Source organism: Chiloscyllium plagiosum, unplaced genomic scaffold (genome assembly GCF_037043375.1).
Source record: "Chiloscyllium plagiosum isolate Xiang-an unplaced genomic scaffold, Cpla_swu_hap1 HiC_scaffold_20, whole genome shotgun sequence".
Taxonomy (NCBI): Eukaryota; Metazoa; Chordata; class Chondrichthyes; order Orectolobiformes; family Hemiscylliidae; genus Chiloscyllium; species Chiloscyllium plagiosum.
Window position 1 is genome coordinate 1640061 of NW_028270158.1, and position 17417 is coordinate 1657477.

The 17417-nt window shown below is 40.1% G+C and overlaps 1 protein-coding gene across 1 annotated transcript in view; it reads left to right on the forward strand.

Annotated features, from left to right (window-relative positions):
• The window catches only part of tmc7 (transmembrane channel like 7), a 101321-nt gene that overhangs the window by 32299 nt on the left and 51605 nt on the right, over positions 1–17417 (forward strand). The window contains exons 5-6 of the mRNA XM_043712160.2: positions 5545–5627; positions 14703–14848. Of these exons, the coding sequence (XP_043568095.1) occupies positions 5545–5627; positions 14703–14848 (229 nt within the window). The remainder of the gene's footprint in view (positions 1–5544; positions 5628–14702; positions 14849–17417) is intronic.

Consider the following 17417-nt stretch of genomic DNA (forward strand, 5'->3'; position numbering starts at 1 on the left):
CTGCTGCCCTTGTCTTTCTAGATGGAAGTGGTTGTGGGTTTAGAAGGTTCTGACTAGCGGTCTTCGGTGAGTTTCTGCAGTGCATCCTGTAAATAGTGCACACTGTTGCTACTGAGCGTCGGTGGTGGTAGAAGTGGATGGTTGTGGATATAGTGCCAATCGAGTGTGCTACTTTGTCTCGGATGGTGTCAGGTTTCTTGACTGTTGTTGGAGCTGCACCCACCCAGGCAAGTTTCAGATGCCTTTCCCCTAGGATATTAGGGAACCAGATGGGTTTTTACAACAATTGAGAATGGTTTCATGGTCATTATTAGACTGACTTTTAAATCCAAATTTATTGAATTCACATTTCTCTGTCAGCCATGTGGATATGCCCAAGCTGTATTGTGGGTGCATGGATTACTCATCCAGTGACATCAGCACTTTGCTGATTCTCCTGCATTACCCCAGTATCCTTTCTGTAATATACAGAATGGTGATGGCAAGTCATTTAGAAAATCTTAATGAGTTGAAGAGTTATGGGAGAAGGCAGGAAAATGAGGGTGAGGAACATATCAGCCACGATCGAATGGTGGAGCAGCCTCGATGGGCTAAATGGCTAACTTTGTTCCTATATCTTATGAACTTATGAACAATCAGGCATGGTTTTATGAAAGGGAAATCATAGTTTGCAAACTTATTTCAGTGCTTTGAGGAAGTAAGAAGCAGGGTAGATCAAGGGGAACCTGTCAGCATAGTGTTTTACTTTGTCCCACACATTTTTGAGAGAACAAAAAAAAATTATTCATCTCTGTCCCTGTAAGTTACAGACGAACATAGGTAAGCTACAGAGCTGAGCTGAGAGGTGGCAAATGGAGTTTAATGTGGAAAAGTGTGGGGTGATTCATTTTGGAAGTGGTAACAGGAATGCAAAGTACTGGATTAATAGTAAGACTCCTGGTAGCGTAGATGAGCAGAGAGTTCGCAGTGTCCATGTACATAGATCCCTGAAAGTTGCCACCCAGGTTGATAGGGTTATTTAGAAGGCATATGGTGTGTTAGCTTTTATTAGTAAAGGGAATGAGTTTCGGAGCCACGGGGTCATGCTGCTGCTGTACAAAACTCTGGTGTGGCCACTCTTAGAGTATTGCGTACAGTTCTGGTCACCGCATTATAGGAAGAATGTGAAACCTTTGGAAAGGGTGCAGAGGAGATTTACTTGGATGTTGCCTGGTATGAAGGGAAGGTCTTATGAGGAAAGGCTGAGGGATTTGAGGCTATTTTGTTAGAGAGAAGAAGGGTGAGAGGTGACTTAATTGAGACATATCAGATAATCAGAGGGTTAGATAGGGTGGATAGTGAGAGCCTTATTCGTCAGATTGTGATGGCTAACACGAGGGAACTTCACTTTAAATTGAGGGGCGATAGATGTACGACAGATGTCAGAAGTAGTTTCTTTACTCAGAGAGTAGTAGTGGTGTGGAACACCCTGCCCGCAACAGTAGTAGACTTTAACGACATTTAAATGGTCATTGGATAGGCATACGGATGAGAATGGAATAGTGTAGATTAGATGGATTTCAGATTGGTTTCACAGGTCAGCGCAACATCAGGGACCAAAGGGCCTGTACTGTATTGTAATGTCCTATGTTCTGTGATCTAAAGAGCACCCCCAAATTTTAAAACCGGTCCTCCAGTTCTGTATTCATCTACAAGACTAAACATCCATTCCATGTCCACCTTGTCAAGGTTTCCCAATTCAAACTGAGAAGAATTTTGATGAGAGATAGGCAGACAAGTGAAATTAAGGCTACAATCAGATCAACCATGATCTCATCCAATAGTGGAGCAGTCTATTCCTGCTTATATTTGCTATGATCTTATAACTTACAATTAAACTGATACCAATGTACTAACAGCTAGTTTCTTTTATTATTTCATGTGTTGTGGGCATTACTGTTTAAGGCAGCATTTGTTTCCCATTTCCAATTGCTGAGCGGCTTACTATGTCATTTCAGAAGGCAGTCAAAAATTGTCATTGGATACAGAGTCAAGACAGCCAAACTAAGAAAGAATGACAATGAATTAGGGAAGGGAAGAAATTGCAGAGATTTTTGCTTCATCGTTTAGTCACTGGTGAAATTCCAGAAGACTGCAGCGTGGCTAATGTTGTTCCACTATTAAACAAAATTAAGCCAGGGAACTACAAGCCTGTGAGCCTTAAATCAGTGGTAGGCAAATTGTTGGAGAGCATACTAAGGAACAGCATCAACCAACATTTGGATAGTCAAGGTTTGATTACGGATAGTCACGGAAAGTCATGTCCTTACAAATCTTTGAGTTTTTCAAAGAGGTAACCAAGAAGATAGGTGACAGTTGGGTTGTGAATATAGTCTATATGGACTTTAGTGAGGCCTTTGACAAGCTCCTGCATGGCTGGCTAGTCATGAAGGTTGGTTGCATGGGACCCAGAGAGAGCTAGCTAATTGGATTCAAAATTGGCTCGATGATAGAAAGCAAAGGGTGATGGTTAGTTCTTGGACTGGAGGCCTGTGACTATTGGTGTGCCACAGGGGTCGGTGCTGGGACCTTTGTTATTTGTTATTTACGTAAATGATCTGGATGTCAATATATAATCCATGGTTAGTAAGTTTGCAGATGATACAGCATTAGGAAGTATCATTGATAGCGAGGAAGGTTACCAGAAATTACAGATCTGGAGATGCCGGTGTTGGACTGGGGTCTACAAAGTTTAAAAATCACACAACACCAGGTTATAGTCCAACAAATTTAATTGGAAGCACACTAGCTTTCGGACCGTCATCAGGTGGTAGTCAAATTACAAAAGGATTTGATCAAATGGGGAAGTGGGCAAATGCAATACAGATAAGTGTGAGGTCTTGCACTTTGGCACGTCACACCAAGGTAAGACTTATACAGAAATGATAAGGTCCTGAGGAGTGTTGTGGAACAGAGGGATCTAGTAGTACAAGTACATGGTTCTTTGAAAGCAGTGTCATAGGTAGACACAGTGGTAAAGAAGGAATTTAGCATGCTGGCCTTTATCGGTTGAGGCAATGAGAAGAGGAGTTGGGATTTTATGTTCCAGTTGTATAAGTTGTTGGTGAGGCCACATTTGGTGTACTGTGTACAGTTTTGGTCACTCTGTTATAGGAAAGACATAGCTAACTGGAAAGAGTGCAAAGAAAATTTGAGGATTTTTTCAGGACTAGTAGGCCTGAGTCATAGGAAGAGATTGGCCAGGATAGACTTTACTCCTTGGAACGTAGAGAAGTGACTGGTAACTTTCATGAGATGTATAAAATCATGAGGGGCATAAATACGATGAATCCATACCATCTTTTTCCCAGGGATGGGGAATTGAAAGCTAGAGAGCATGGGTTTCAGGTGAGGGGGAAAGATTTAAGAAAGACCTGAGGGGCAACAACTTCACGCAGAGAGGGATGCATTTATAAACTGGGATGCCAGAGAAAGTGATTTTGCCTGTCCTCGGATGCTGCCTGAACTGCTGTGCTCTTCCAGCACCACTAATCCAGAATCTGGTTTCCAGCATCTGCAGTCATTGTTTTTACCCTGCCAGAGAAAGTGGTTGAGGCAGACAGAATAGCAACATTTTAAAAAAATTTGGATAGTACATGGATGGGAAGAGTTTAGAGGGATATGTGGACCAAATGCGGGCAGTTGAAACTAGCTGAGTGGGCACCATGGTGCATGGAGCAGTTTGGACCAAAGGGCCTGTTTCCATGACCCTAACCAAGCACATTAGTGGGTCAAATAATTTTTCTGTGTAATTGATTCTTCTTTGGTCACTATTGCTAAGTTTAGTTTTTAATTCTGGCATTTATTAATTTAATTTAAATTCCACCACAGTATCTGATGTCAGGATTACGAGACCAATGATGTTACCACATCACCATTTCCCCAGCTAATGTGCTTTCTTTGCTTTAGGTTGAAATCTATATGAATGCCCCAATCCAAAAATTCTTAGTATTTTCACTTTCACGTTTTTCTTCCTTTTCTCTGATGCAAGCACAGAAAAATCATTTTTGAAGCTGAAGGTTGTTTTGAAATAGTGGATAGGGTTATGCTTATTGTGGATGTTTCTAAAAAGTATTGTATATACAGGGTGCCCCACTACATCTGCAGGTCCAGTATCTGCGATTTCAATTACCTATGGTTTACTGTGGCCCGAACATATTATAGGGAATATAATATCTATGCCCCTCATGATTTTATACATCTTCTGAAACCAAGAACCAGGGGTCTGCCAGGAAGGTACGTTTCTCATTTAAATAAATGGGGTCACTTCTATCTGCCGTTTCAGGCTTCCGTGGTAGGTCTTGGAATGTATACCCGCGGATCTGGGGGGGGGACAAATGTACTCGAATAATAGTCAATCTCATGTAAAAGTAGACCTCCTATTTTTGGCCAAATAACTTGGAATCTTCCATATATCTCGTGTAAAGCTCGACCCTAGTTCTTCACAGATAACAAAGATTAGTCAGTGTGCCTGCCATCACATCCGGCTTCAGCTTTCCAGTCTGCTGGCTGTTCTGCTCTGCTCACAGTCTTCCAGTCCGCTGGCTGTTGAATTCCGTTCCGGGTTTTCAGAATTACTATAATTCATTGTTTTGTTTCTTTATTTGTTTGGAGATCAGTTAGGCTTCTGCTAACAATACAGTATGAATTTTGATGGGCATGAATTTCAGCCCCTCAAAATTAGTATTCACGTAATGATCAACCCCATAAATTTAACCTTAAAAAGTAGTCAAAACATTCAACTATTACTTGAGTACATATGGTAGATTTTTTCAAAGGTTTTTTTTGTTCCTTATGAGATGTTGTCATCCCAGGCTAGGTCTGAAACAACCAGAAGCAGAAATGTTTTGAGAAACTCAACAGATCTGGCAGAATCTATGAACAGAAAACAGCATTAATGTTTTGAGTCCAGTTACCCTTCATTTTTTTCAAACTGTTAACTGTTTTCTCTTCACAGATATTGTCAGACCTGCTGAGTTTCTCCAAACAGGATAACATCCGATAAGCAATAAAAAAACCTTTGAAAAAATCTACCATATGTACTCGAGTAATAGTCGAATTTTTGACTATTTTTTAAGGTTAAATTTATGGGGTTGACCATTACATGAATATTAATTTTGAGGGTCTGAAATTCATGCCCCTCAAAATTCATACTGTCTGAATGTGGTGAGCTGCCCTCTTGATTTGGTGCTCCGTCGTTGTCATCGGAACAAAATTCTGTAAAAAAAATCTAGTTCCTTTCCTATTTCCTGACTTCATAGAGTTGGCCAAAAAATCTAAGCATATAACGCTAGGGTCCAAAAGTAATTAGTACATTTCTTGAGTTGTTACACAATTTGATTTTATTAATTTTCCTCTCTGAGGAAGCATCTTGCCTTGTGGTGTTCACTTTCTTTGATACCTCTATGTGTTCTTAAGTACAAATTGTTGCAATTAACAATATTCCTTGGTGAAGTTTGGCCTTTCATTGGAAATCTTACCTTTTATTATGTTTCTTTTTCATAGCTCAAGAGTGCACAGTGTATGAACAGCCTAAAACCAAGCTTGTCCTTTTCTATAGTTATGTGATTAATCTTTTCTCAGGAACAGTAAGTATTTTCAGATAGTTGTATGGTAGAAGTTTAGAAATGTCTTGAGAATGTAATTAGCCAAAGTTATCCTAACTTCCATAAGATATGGGAGGAGAATTAAGCCAGTCAGCCCACTGAGTCTGACTAGCCGTTTGATCATGGCTGGTAATGATGCTCAATCCCATTCTCCGGACTTCTCCCTATAAACCTTACTAATTAAAAACCTGTCTTGCTCCGTGTTGAAGACTCTCAAAGACGTGGTCTCCACAGCCTTCTGGAGCAATGAGTTCCACAGATTCGCCAACTTTGGGTTGAAAAGGTTCCTCCTCATGTCAGTTCTAAAGGATCGTCCTTTCTCTGTGAGGCTCTGACCTTGGTTTCCAGTCTCTCCTGCTAGTGGAAACATCTTCTCCACTTGCTCTGTATCCAGGCCTGTCAATATTCTATACGTTTCGATGAGAAGCCCTCTTATCCTTCTAAACTCCGTCAAGAACTGACAACAGCTACTCATATGACAGGGCCTTCATTCCCGAGATAATTCTTGTAAACCTTCTCTAGACCCCTCTCAAGGCCAGTACATCTGTTCTCAGTTAAAGGACCCAAAACTACTCCCAGTACAGAGGAACCTCGATTATCTGGCATTCGATTATCCGGCATTCGATTATCCGAATATTGGATTATCAGGCAAGATTGCAAGGTCCTGATGCTTGGCTAAACAATATTATCTGGCATTCGATTATCTGGAATTCGATTAACCAAACAAAATACTCCCTGCCCGTGTCCTTCGGATTATTGAGGTTCCTCTGTATTCCAAATGCGATCTGTCCAAAACCTAATACAGCATCAGCAGCATATCACTGCTCTTGTATTGTATCCCCTGGAAATGAATGCTAACATTACATTTGCCTCAGTGATTTTTGAGAAGATTTATAGCTCATGTTGAGGTTCTGGATATAAGTTAGCTCGCTGAGCTGGAAGGTTTGTTTTCAGACATTTTTTCATACTAGGTAACATCATCAGTGAGAGTCTCTGGTGAAGTGCTGGTGGTATGTCCCGCCTCTCTCTTTATAGCTCTTGGTTTCTCTCACTGATGATATTACCAAGTATGGTGACGAAACATCTGAAAACAAGCCTTCAAGCTCAGTGAAATAACTTACATATTTATTGCATTTGCTTTCCTAACTGCCTGCTGAACTTGCTTGTTAACCTTAAGGGAATCCTAAACTAGGAGTCCCAGTCCTTTTGTGTTTGACTTCTGAAGCCTTTCCCTATTTAGAAAATAGTCTGCCCTTCTATTCCTCTGACTGAAATGCATAACCTCTCACTTTCCTACTTTGCATTCTATCTGCCACTTCTTTGTACCTTCTCCCAGCTTGCCAAGTCCTTCTGCAACCTACCTCCTTCGTCAGCACTGCCTAACCTTCCACTATCTTTATGTCATCTGCAGACTTAATGCCCTCAGCTCCTTTTTCCAGATTGTTCAAGTGTAACGTGAATAAAGTCATAGAGTCAGTGTCATACAGCATGGTAATAGACCATTCAGTCCAACTAGTCCACGCTGACCATGTTCCCAAACTAAACTAGTCCCACTTGCCTGATCCTGGCCCATATCCTTCCAAACCTTTCCTATTCTTCTACTTATCCAAATATCTTTTAAATGTTGTAACTGTACCTGCATCCATCATTTCCTCTAGCAGTTCAGTCCACACACAAATCACTCTGTGTAAAAAAGGTTGCCCCTCATGTCATTGTCACCTGATTTTGAACTCCCACCCAAGGAAAGGACCCTTGCTATTCACCTTATCTATACCCCTTATGATTTTATAAATGTCTAAGGTCACCACTCACCTTCCTGTGATCCAGTGAAAGACATTGCAGCCCATCCAGCTTATTTTTGTAACTCAAGCCTTCCATTCCCGGCAACATTCTGGTAAATATTTTCTGAACTTTCTCCAATTTAATAATATCCTTCCTGTAGCAGGGCGACCAGAACTATACACAGTACTCCAGTAGAGGCATCAACAACGTCCTGTACAACCTCAACATGTTCGTTGTGGTCCCAAAATGAGCCCTTGTGGAACTCCACAATTGATCAGCTGCAATCATGAAAATGACCTTTTTATCCCTATTCTATGCCGTCTGTGAATCAGCCAATCCTGTCTTGTTTAGCAGGGTCCTGTGTAGTACCTTGTCAAAAGCCTTCTGAAAATCCAAATAGATGATGTCCACTGACTGTCCTTTGTCTATTCATCTCATTACAATTATAATTATAATAATTATAATTATTATGAAACAATCTGGTACTGACAATTTATTTTTAAAAGCATAAAATCTAATTTCTCCAGATTTAATGATTGTAGGGAAAAATATCAAAGAGGAGTCTTGAGTTCTATGTTCAATAGTACAAGTGATCTTTATTCAAAGCTCTATTAGCGCACATGTGGAAGATGCCAGAAACCACTCCGAATCTGGCTTTCAGGTGGGACCCAGTTGCCGTCTTAATTACAGCTTAGACACTCTAACTTTCCCCAGATGAATACAACATTTTTATATCATTCGCATTATAGTAATTGCATGCAACATTGATGTCATTGTTAACCATATCCCCCTACAGGGGGAGACAATGGTCTGATGGTATTATTGCTGGACCGTTAATCCAGAATCCCAAATAATGTTCTGGGGACTTGAGTTTGAATCCCGTCATGACAGATGGTGAGATTTGAATTCAATAAAAATCTGGAATTAAGAGTATAATGATGACCATGAACTCATTGTCAGAAAAACACATCTCGTTCACTAATGTCCTTTAGGGAAGGAAACTGCCTTCCTTACCTGATCTGGCCTATGTGTGACTCCAGACCTACAGCAATGTGGTTGACTTTTAATTGCTCTCTGGGCAGTTAGGGATGGGCAATAAATGCTGCCTAGCCAGCGCTGCTCTCATCCTGTGAATGAAGAAAGAATCTGTACATCCAACCCAGTAAACACGCAATCAATGATGGATAACACTATGGACAGCACCAGGTCCTCCTGTAATCTCATGCTGTCTACTAGATACCTCCATCATCTGTCTTTGGGATTTTACAATGCTTCTGATAGTTATACTACTCCCCAAACATTTGCCAGCTACGCTCCATTATTTGCTAATAACCTTAACACTTGCTTGTCACTAAAAAGTCTTCCAAATTCTCTAATAACTTTATTATGGAAGATAAGGAAGAATATTAATTTCTTCCAATAGCTAAAAAGTCTTTAAAAGCAATTCTAATATAAAGTTAGAATTAGGTTTATTGTCACATGTACAAAAGTACATGAACACAGTGAAGTGTACTTCAGTAAGGCATTTGATAAGGTTCCACACGGTAGACTATTGCACAAAATACGGAGTTTTGATCAGAAATTGGCTAGCTGAAAGAAGACAAAGGGTGGTGGTTGATTGGAAATGTTCATCCTGGAGCTTAGTTACTAGTGCTGTGCTGCAAGGATCTGTTTTGGGGCCATTGCTGTTTGTCATTTATATAAATGATCTGGATGTGGGTGTAGGGGCGGCACGGTGGCACAGTGGTTAGCACTGCTGCCTCACAGCGCCTGAGACCCGGGTTCAATTCCCGCCTCAGGCGACTGACTGTGTGGAGTTTGCACGTTCTCCCCGTGTCTGCGTGGGTTTCCTCCGGGTGCTCCGGTTTCCTCCCACAGTCCAAAAGATGTGCAGGGTCAGGTGAATTGGCCATGCTAAATTGCCCATAGTGTTAGGTAAGGGGTAAATGTAGGGGTATGGGTGGGTTTCGCTTCGGCGGGTCGGTGTGGACTTGTTGGGCTGAAGGGCCTGTTTCCACACTGTAATGTAATCTAATCTAAAAAAAAAAAAAATCTAATCTAGAAGGATGGATTAGTAAGTTTGCAGATGACGCTAAGTTGTGGCTAGTGCCGAAGGATGTTGTGGGTTACAGAGGGACATAGATAAGATGCAGAGCTGGGCTGAGAAGTGGCAAATAGAGTTTAATGTGGAAAAGTGTGAGGTAGTTCATTTTGGAAGAAGTAACAGGAATGCAGAGTACTAGGCTAATGGTAAAATTCTTGGCAGTGTAGATGAACAGAGAGATCTTGGTGTCCAGGTGCATAGATCCCTGAAAGTTATCCCCCAGTTCGATTGGGTTATTAAGAAGGGACATGGTGTGTAAGCATTTATTGGTAGGGGGATTGAGTTTTGGAACCACGTGGTCATGCTGCACCTGTTCAAAACTCTGGTGTGGCTGCTCTTGGAGTATTGAGTCCAGTTCTGGTCACCTCATAGGAAGGATGTGGAAACTTTGGAAAGGGTTCAGAGGAGATTTACTAGGATGTTGCCTGGTATGGAAGGAAGGTCTTACGAGGAAAGGCTGAGGGAACTGAGGCTGTTTTCGTTGGGAGAGAAGAAAGTTGAGAGGTGACTTAATCAAGACATATATGATAATCAGTGGGTCACCTAGGGTGGACAGTGAGAGCCTTTTTCCTTGAATGGTGAAGGCTAACATGAGGGGACATGACTTTAAATTGAGGGGTGATAGATTTCTTTACCTAGAGTAGTAGGGGAGTCAACAGCCTGCCTGCAACAGTAGTAGACTCGCTGATGACAAGGGCATTTAAATGGGCATTGGACATACATATGTTGAGAGTGTAGTGCTGGAAAAGCACAGCAGGTCAGACAGCATCCGAGGACCTGGAGAATCAACGTTTCGGGCATAAGTCCTTGAAGGACTTTGCTGATGAAGGGCTTATGCCTGAAACGTCAATTCTCCTGCTCCTTGGATGCTGCCTGATCTGCTGTGCTTTTCCAGCACTACACTCTCACAGTCCAAAGATGTGCAGGGTCAGGTGAATTGGCCATACTAAATTGCCCGTAGTGTTAGGTATGGGGTAAATGTAGGGGTATGGGTGGGTTTCGCTTCGGCGGCTCGGTGTGGACTTGTTGGGCCGAAGGGCCTGTTTCCACACTGTAATCTAATCTAATCTAATCTAATCTGAACCTTTCATCAGAACTGGCCTCCACTCTATCACAGATCTTCTCATTTAATATTTATGCACTCCTCCTTCCCATGCACTCCTCCTCAGCATTCGACTGTCTTAAAAAACTCTTTAATCTCCAATTCACAGAACTATAGAAGCATATAAAACAAAAGGGTCCCTTTGGCCAACCAGTTCTGCATGGACAAAAGCTACTCTAAATCTATATTAGTTGCACTTTCCCGCAATTAGCCTGAAGGGCTTTTGCCCGAAACATTGATTCTCCTGCTCCTCAGATGCTGCCTGACCTGCTGTGCTTTTCCAGCAACACATTCTTGACACTGTCATTTCAAGTGCTCATCCAAATACATTTTAAAGGATATGAGTTTTTCCACCTCAACTACACCACCCCAACCTTGCATTCCAGATTCCCAACATTCTTCAAGTCAAATCTCCTCAAACCTCCGGCTTTTCATTTTAAACGTATGCCCCCTGACCTCCCTTGTTAGTTGTTCTTCAACTAAAAGGAATTGTTGCTTTCCAAGCACCCTGTCTATACTTCTCATAATCATATACATCTCTATCAGATTTCTCTGTTCTAAAGAAAACAGTTATAAGACCAGTTCGGTTCTGAGAGCTCAATATCTTGAAACATAAACAATTTCTTGACAAATATACTACACAACATGCTAAATTTTTCAAGAGTTATTTGGTATTATATCCAAGAAAGGGGCATACAATTGGGCCAAATTGGTCATTGACCTGAAACGTTAATCCTGCTTCTGACTCCACAAGTTCTGCCAGTGTATTCTGCTGAACATTTCCAGCACTTATAAACATAGAAAATAGGATGAGTAGGCCATTTGAGTCTGCTCTACTATTCAGTACAAACATATATAATCATCCAACTCAGTATCTTGTTCCCACTTTCTCCCCATGTTGTTTGCTCCCTTTAGCCGGAAAAACTGACCCTGACTAATTCTTGAAAACATTTAATATTTTGGCCTCAACTCAACCACTTCCCCCAATCCCATGCACTTTAATTTTACATGCTGATCTCTTATGTGGGACCAGAGCAAAACCCTTCTGAAAGTCCAAGTAAAATACATCCACTGGTTTCTTGTTATCAACTCTTGTATCCTTGAAAAATTCCAGTAGATTTGTCAAGTGTGATTTCTCTTTTATAAATCCATGCTGACTGTCCAATTCTGTCATTGTTTTCTCTGCTATTAAATATTTTACAATGGGCTCTGGCATATTTCCCTGTACCAATGTCATGCTAACTGGTCTATAATTCCCTATTTTGTTCTACTTTTTTTTTAAACAGTGGGGTTACATTGGCCATCCTACAATCAATAAGAACTGTTCCTACAGAATCTTGGAAGATGACTACCAATGCATCCACTATTTCTAAGGCCACTTTCTTAATATTCTAGGATGTAGATTATTGGGCCCAAGTCATTTATTGATTTTTAATCATATCAACTTCCCAACATAATCTCTTTATTAATACTGATTTTCCTTCATTTACTCCATCTAGTGTTTCCTACATTGTTGAAATGTTATTTGTGTTCCCCTTTGTGAGGAGAGAACCAAAATATGTATGTAATTGGTCTGCCATCTTTTGTTCTCCAATATAACCTCCCGTGTTTTTGACTATTAGGGACCTAGATTTATCTTAACTGATCTTTTTCTCTTCATGTACCTATAGAAGCTTTTAACTATCAGTTTGCATGTTCCCTGCATGCTTGCTCTTGTACTAAATTTTCCCTTCTAATTAATTCCTTTGCCATTTTTTTGCTGAAACCTGAAATGTTCCCAATTCTCAGGTCTTTGCTTTGGTTTTGGCCCAATTGTATGCCCCTTTCTTGGATATAATACCATCCCGAGTTTCCCTGTTAGCTGTGGTTGTGCCACCTTTTCCATTTCACTTTTGTGTCAGATTGGAATGAATAGTTGTTGTAGTTCCTCCATATAATCTTTAAATGCTTTTCATTGCCTACCTATTATTATTCCTTTAAGTAGCATTTGCCAGTTTATCACTGCCAGCTCCAGCCTCATACGGGTTGGTGACGATTTGCCACGGCAGATTCACCGCCGATGATTAGCCACTGCCGGTTCGCCACCAGCGTTTCTCCACTGGGGTCATTTGACCTCTGGAGACTATTCGCCACCAGAAATATATATCTGTACTGATTATTTTCCCTCCCGTTTGTTCTTTCATACTTCTCAGTCCCTTTTATTTATACAACTACATACTACATATTGATTAAAAAAAAGAGGTAAAGTAAATATCATTTTATTGGTTTATATATAAAAATGAGTTACAAATTTTAACCAGGAAAAGGAACTATATTTTAAAAATTTTTATAATGGCAGTAAAATCTCACATTAATATTAAACAATGAAATTTCAGTTCATTTGATAGTTATGCGCTATTCCTCTAAGATATTCCAAACAATCTCTTTCACAGTATTCAAGAACAATTTTTTTTATTCTATCGTCTGCATCTCGATACTTTTTGAGCTTTATTTGTGGTGGGTAACCTGCTATCAGCTGTTCCATATATAAATCACGCCCCTTTTGCATTTTCATTAATGTTCCAATACATTTCCATATGGTTGGGTGGTGACCTCCGAGTTCAAAAGGAATTCTCCGATGAGCGGCTTCAGCGTGATTATTTGTGCGATCTTCATTGTTTATTGTTGTCTCATAGACCGACCACATATCATGGGGAAACAAAAGTGCCCTTCGGCTACTGCCACGTCTGTTGTAGAGTTGTTACTGAAACAATGCAAACACTACCTTAACCAATATAACCACAATTTTATATACCACCAATATTCAAAATATATGACTTACTTGCGATGGCGAATCATCTTCAGTGGCCAATGGGCGGTGGCTAAGCATCCTTGATGGTCAAAGGGCAGTGGCTAATTGTTGGCGGCGAATCTGCTGTGGCGAATGGTCCCATCCCGCCTCATACAGTTGTAGTTTTCTTTAAATTCCAGATTCTAGTGTCAGAATCAACTACGTCACAATCCATCTTTCTGATTACACAGAAACCAGTCTCAGACGGCCTGTTCTTTAAGAAACAGAAATTGCTGGAGAAACTCAGCAGGTCTAGTAGCGTCTATGAAGAGAAAACAGAATTAACGTTTCAAGTCTAGTGACTCTTCCTCGGAATTGAATTATCGTCAACTCTGATTTCTCTCCACAGATGTTGCCAGACCTGCTGAGTTTCTCCAGCAATTTCTGTTTTTGCGGTGTTTCAGATTTCCAGCATCTGCAGTTCTTTGTTTTATTATGTTGGCCTGTTTTCTAGTTGGTCCTTTACTATATTGATCCTCAAAATCATCCTGTACACACTCCAGGAATTCCTCTTTTACAGTATTGTTACTGATTTGATTTGCCCAATATATATCTAGATTGAAGATCAAAATTATAGAAATACCTTCATTGCTTTGTCTCTAATTTCCTGTCCATTACCTACCTCAACATTACCGCCACTGTTTGGGAGTCTGTATACAGCTGCCATTATTGCTATCTGGCTCTCGGTGAATCTAAGCTTGACCTATGCAGATTTCACTTCACCAGTATTGTTAATATGCTTCCTTTTTAATATGATTTCCTCTTTAACCGGATATGCTACCTCACTTCTTTTTTTCCTGTTTTGTCTATCCTTCTCAAAAATTAAATACTCCTGCTTTTCTATTTTCCATCCTTGCTCGCTATGCAGTCATGTCATCCCAACGATAAAAAAGTATTTAAATCAATTCATCCACTTCATCACAATTGCTCCATGCACAGTTTTTGTTTACATTTGAAATTTCAAACACCTGATGTATTTTACTTTTGCAAGAAATTATTTGGTATTATACAACTTAACATTGTGAAGTAAAAATAGTTTTAAAGTATTTGCTATCAGAGAGACCACGTAAAATGCCTTCCTAATTTGTGTAGCTCATCACTGCACCTCCCAATTCCACATGAAACTGTAAGTGCTACATTTGAAATGCATAATTGAGGCATAAGCTTTTTTGTTTCTATGAATGGCCTGTTTTTGAGTATCTCTTCTCCATTTATTGTTTATTTTCTGCTTTTTTTTAGGGATTTTTGGAGCAGACATATCTATTTTATGGATTTTATAGAATTGATCATTTGAGTTCTGACCATTTTCACTATAACCTATCACTTGCATACTTCATGGCAACCTGCTTCTATATCCTACTGAGTTTATTCTGGGTAGTGAAAAGGTAATTGTTTCAGTTCCTCTTCCAGCTCTAAATTTGATATTCAATCCTTGTGTAAAATAGCAATCTGCATTGTACTCCCAGGTGTTCAATTTTTAAGTAATATCCTTTAGAAGTCCTGACCTTTGGCATTACTATTTACTTTCAACTGTTTTCTTAATCTTCTATGTTCTTGTTTACAGGTAGGTGACTTAGTTAAATGATGATTTGTTTTACATTACCTTGGAGTAACCCTTCCTCAATTTGACCATATTTAAATTAATCAGTTTAGTAAGTGTGATGGAATCTTTTGGGTATTTGCTTTTTAATAACCGGATAATTTAGAATAAAATAGATTTTCCTCTTCTAACTGCCATAAGTTGCCTAGTATCTATAGTAAAGTAATAAGCCCTGTGCATGTAACGATCAACCATTATGCAAAAGTTAAACACGAAATAGGAGCAAGAGTAGACTATACAACCCATCAAGGCTGCTGTGCCATTCAACAAAGTCATGGATGATTTTGCGCTTTAGCTCCATTTTGCCAATGGATCCCACATCCCTTGAGTCCCTGAGAGATCAGAAATCTAACTATCCGAGACTTAAATATTTTCAACAAGGAGACGCCACAATCCTTTGGGCTGAGCATTTCAAAGTTTCACAACTCTTTCAGTGAAGATGTTTCTCCTCATCTCAGTCTTAAATGTTCAGCTGTTTCCCCTGAGTTAGATACCTGACCAGCAGAAACAATCTCTAGCATCAATATCTTGTACATCTTAATGAATATTATTCTGAAAATAAATAACTAACATTTTTATAAAGCATATTGCAGAAAACTCTATGTAAAAATGGAATTGGATAGAACAGTTTAATCTCTTGATCAGTTGCAGTAGAATTTCTGCACAATATATAATGTATAATCAGATTGCATTTTCCATTTAAGTAACAGTATTCAAAATTAAATATTTTATAGTCCTGCCCTTTTCCAATTTGATTGGAGTTGAAATTTAGCAGTTTGATTATATTTTGCCAGCTGCAAATATTATTTTAAATGTCAGTTTTCAACACATGCTTATTACTCCTCTACTTTTATGGGCCAGTTGCCCCCCAGGTGCCAGGGCTTGTGATGTCTCTGATTGTGTTTTTGGGATCCTTGAGGGGGGGTAGCCCCAGGTCGTGATCCACGTCAGCACCAACAACCTAGGCAGGAGGAAAGGTGAGGAGCTAAGGCAGAAATTCAGGGAGCTAGGATGGAAGCTTAGAGCTAGAACAAACTGTTGTTACTGCTCGTCGATGCTGCCTGAACTGCTGTGCTTTTCCTGCACCACTAATCCAGAATCTTGTTTCCTGCATCTGCAGTCATTATTTTTACCTAGTTGTTATCTCTAGTTTGTTGCCCTTGGCAATTATGATGCAATTAGGCAAAATTTAGGAGGCATAGGATGGGTAAGGAAACTGCAGGGGATGGGCACAATTGAAATGTGGAGCTTATTCAAGGAACAGCTACTGGGGGTCCTTGATAAGTATATATCTATCAGGCATGGAGGTAGTTGTCGAGAGAGGGAGTCATGCTTTACTAAAGAAGTTGAAGCTCTTGTCAAGTGAAAGAAGTAGGCTTATGTGAGGATAAGGCATAAGAGCTCAGTTAGGGGGCTTGAGAATTATAAGTTAGCCAGAAAAGATGTAAAGTGAGGACTAAGAAGAGCCAGGAGGGGACATGAGAAGTTGGTGGATAGGATCAAGGAAAACCCTAAAGCTTTCTCTAGGTATATCAGGAATAAAAGAATGGCTAGAGTAAGATGAGGGCCAATCAAAGATAGTAGTGGGAGGTTGTGTGTGGAATGTGAGGACATAGGAGAAGCGCTTAATGAATACTTTTCGTCAGTATTCACATTGGAAAAGGGCAATGTTAGTGAAAGTATGGTGATGTAGGCTTCAAGATTAGATGGGATTGAGGTTCACAAAGAGGAGGTTTCAACAATTTTTGAAGATCTGAAAATAAATAAGACCCCTGGGCTGGATGGGATTTATCCTCAGATTCTCTGGAAAGCCAGGGAGGAGATTGCAGACCCTTTGGCTTTGATCTTTATGTCATCATTGTCGGCAGGAGTAGGGCCAGAAGACTGGAGGACAGCAAATGTTGTTCCCTTGTTTAAGAAGGGGAGTCAGGACAACTTCAGTAATTATAGACCAATGAACCTTACTTCAGTTGTGGGTAAGGTGTTGGAAAAGGATTATAAGAGGTAGGATTTATAATCATCTGGAAAGGAATAATTTGATTGGGGTAGTCAGCACGGTTTTATGAAGGGTAGGTCGTGCCTCATTAACATAACTGAGTTCTCTGAGAAGTTGACAAAACAGGTGGATGAAAGTAAAGCGGTTGATGTGGTGCATATGGACTTCAGTAAAGCATTTGATAAGGTTCCACATGGTAGGCTATTGCAGAAAATATGGAGACATGGGATTGAGGGTGATTTAGTGGTTTGGATCAGATATTGACTAGCTGAAAGAAGACAGAAGGTGGTGGTTGATGAGAAATGTTCATCCTGGAGCTCAGTTACCAGTGGTGTGCTGCAAGGATCTGTTTTGGGCC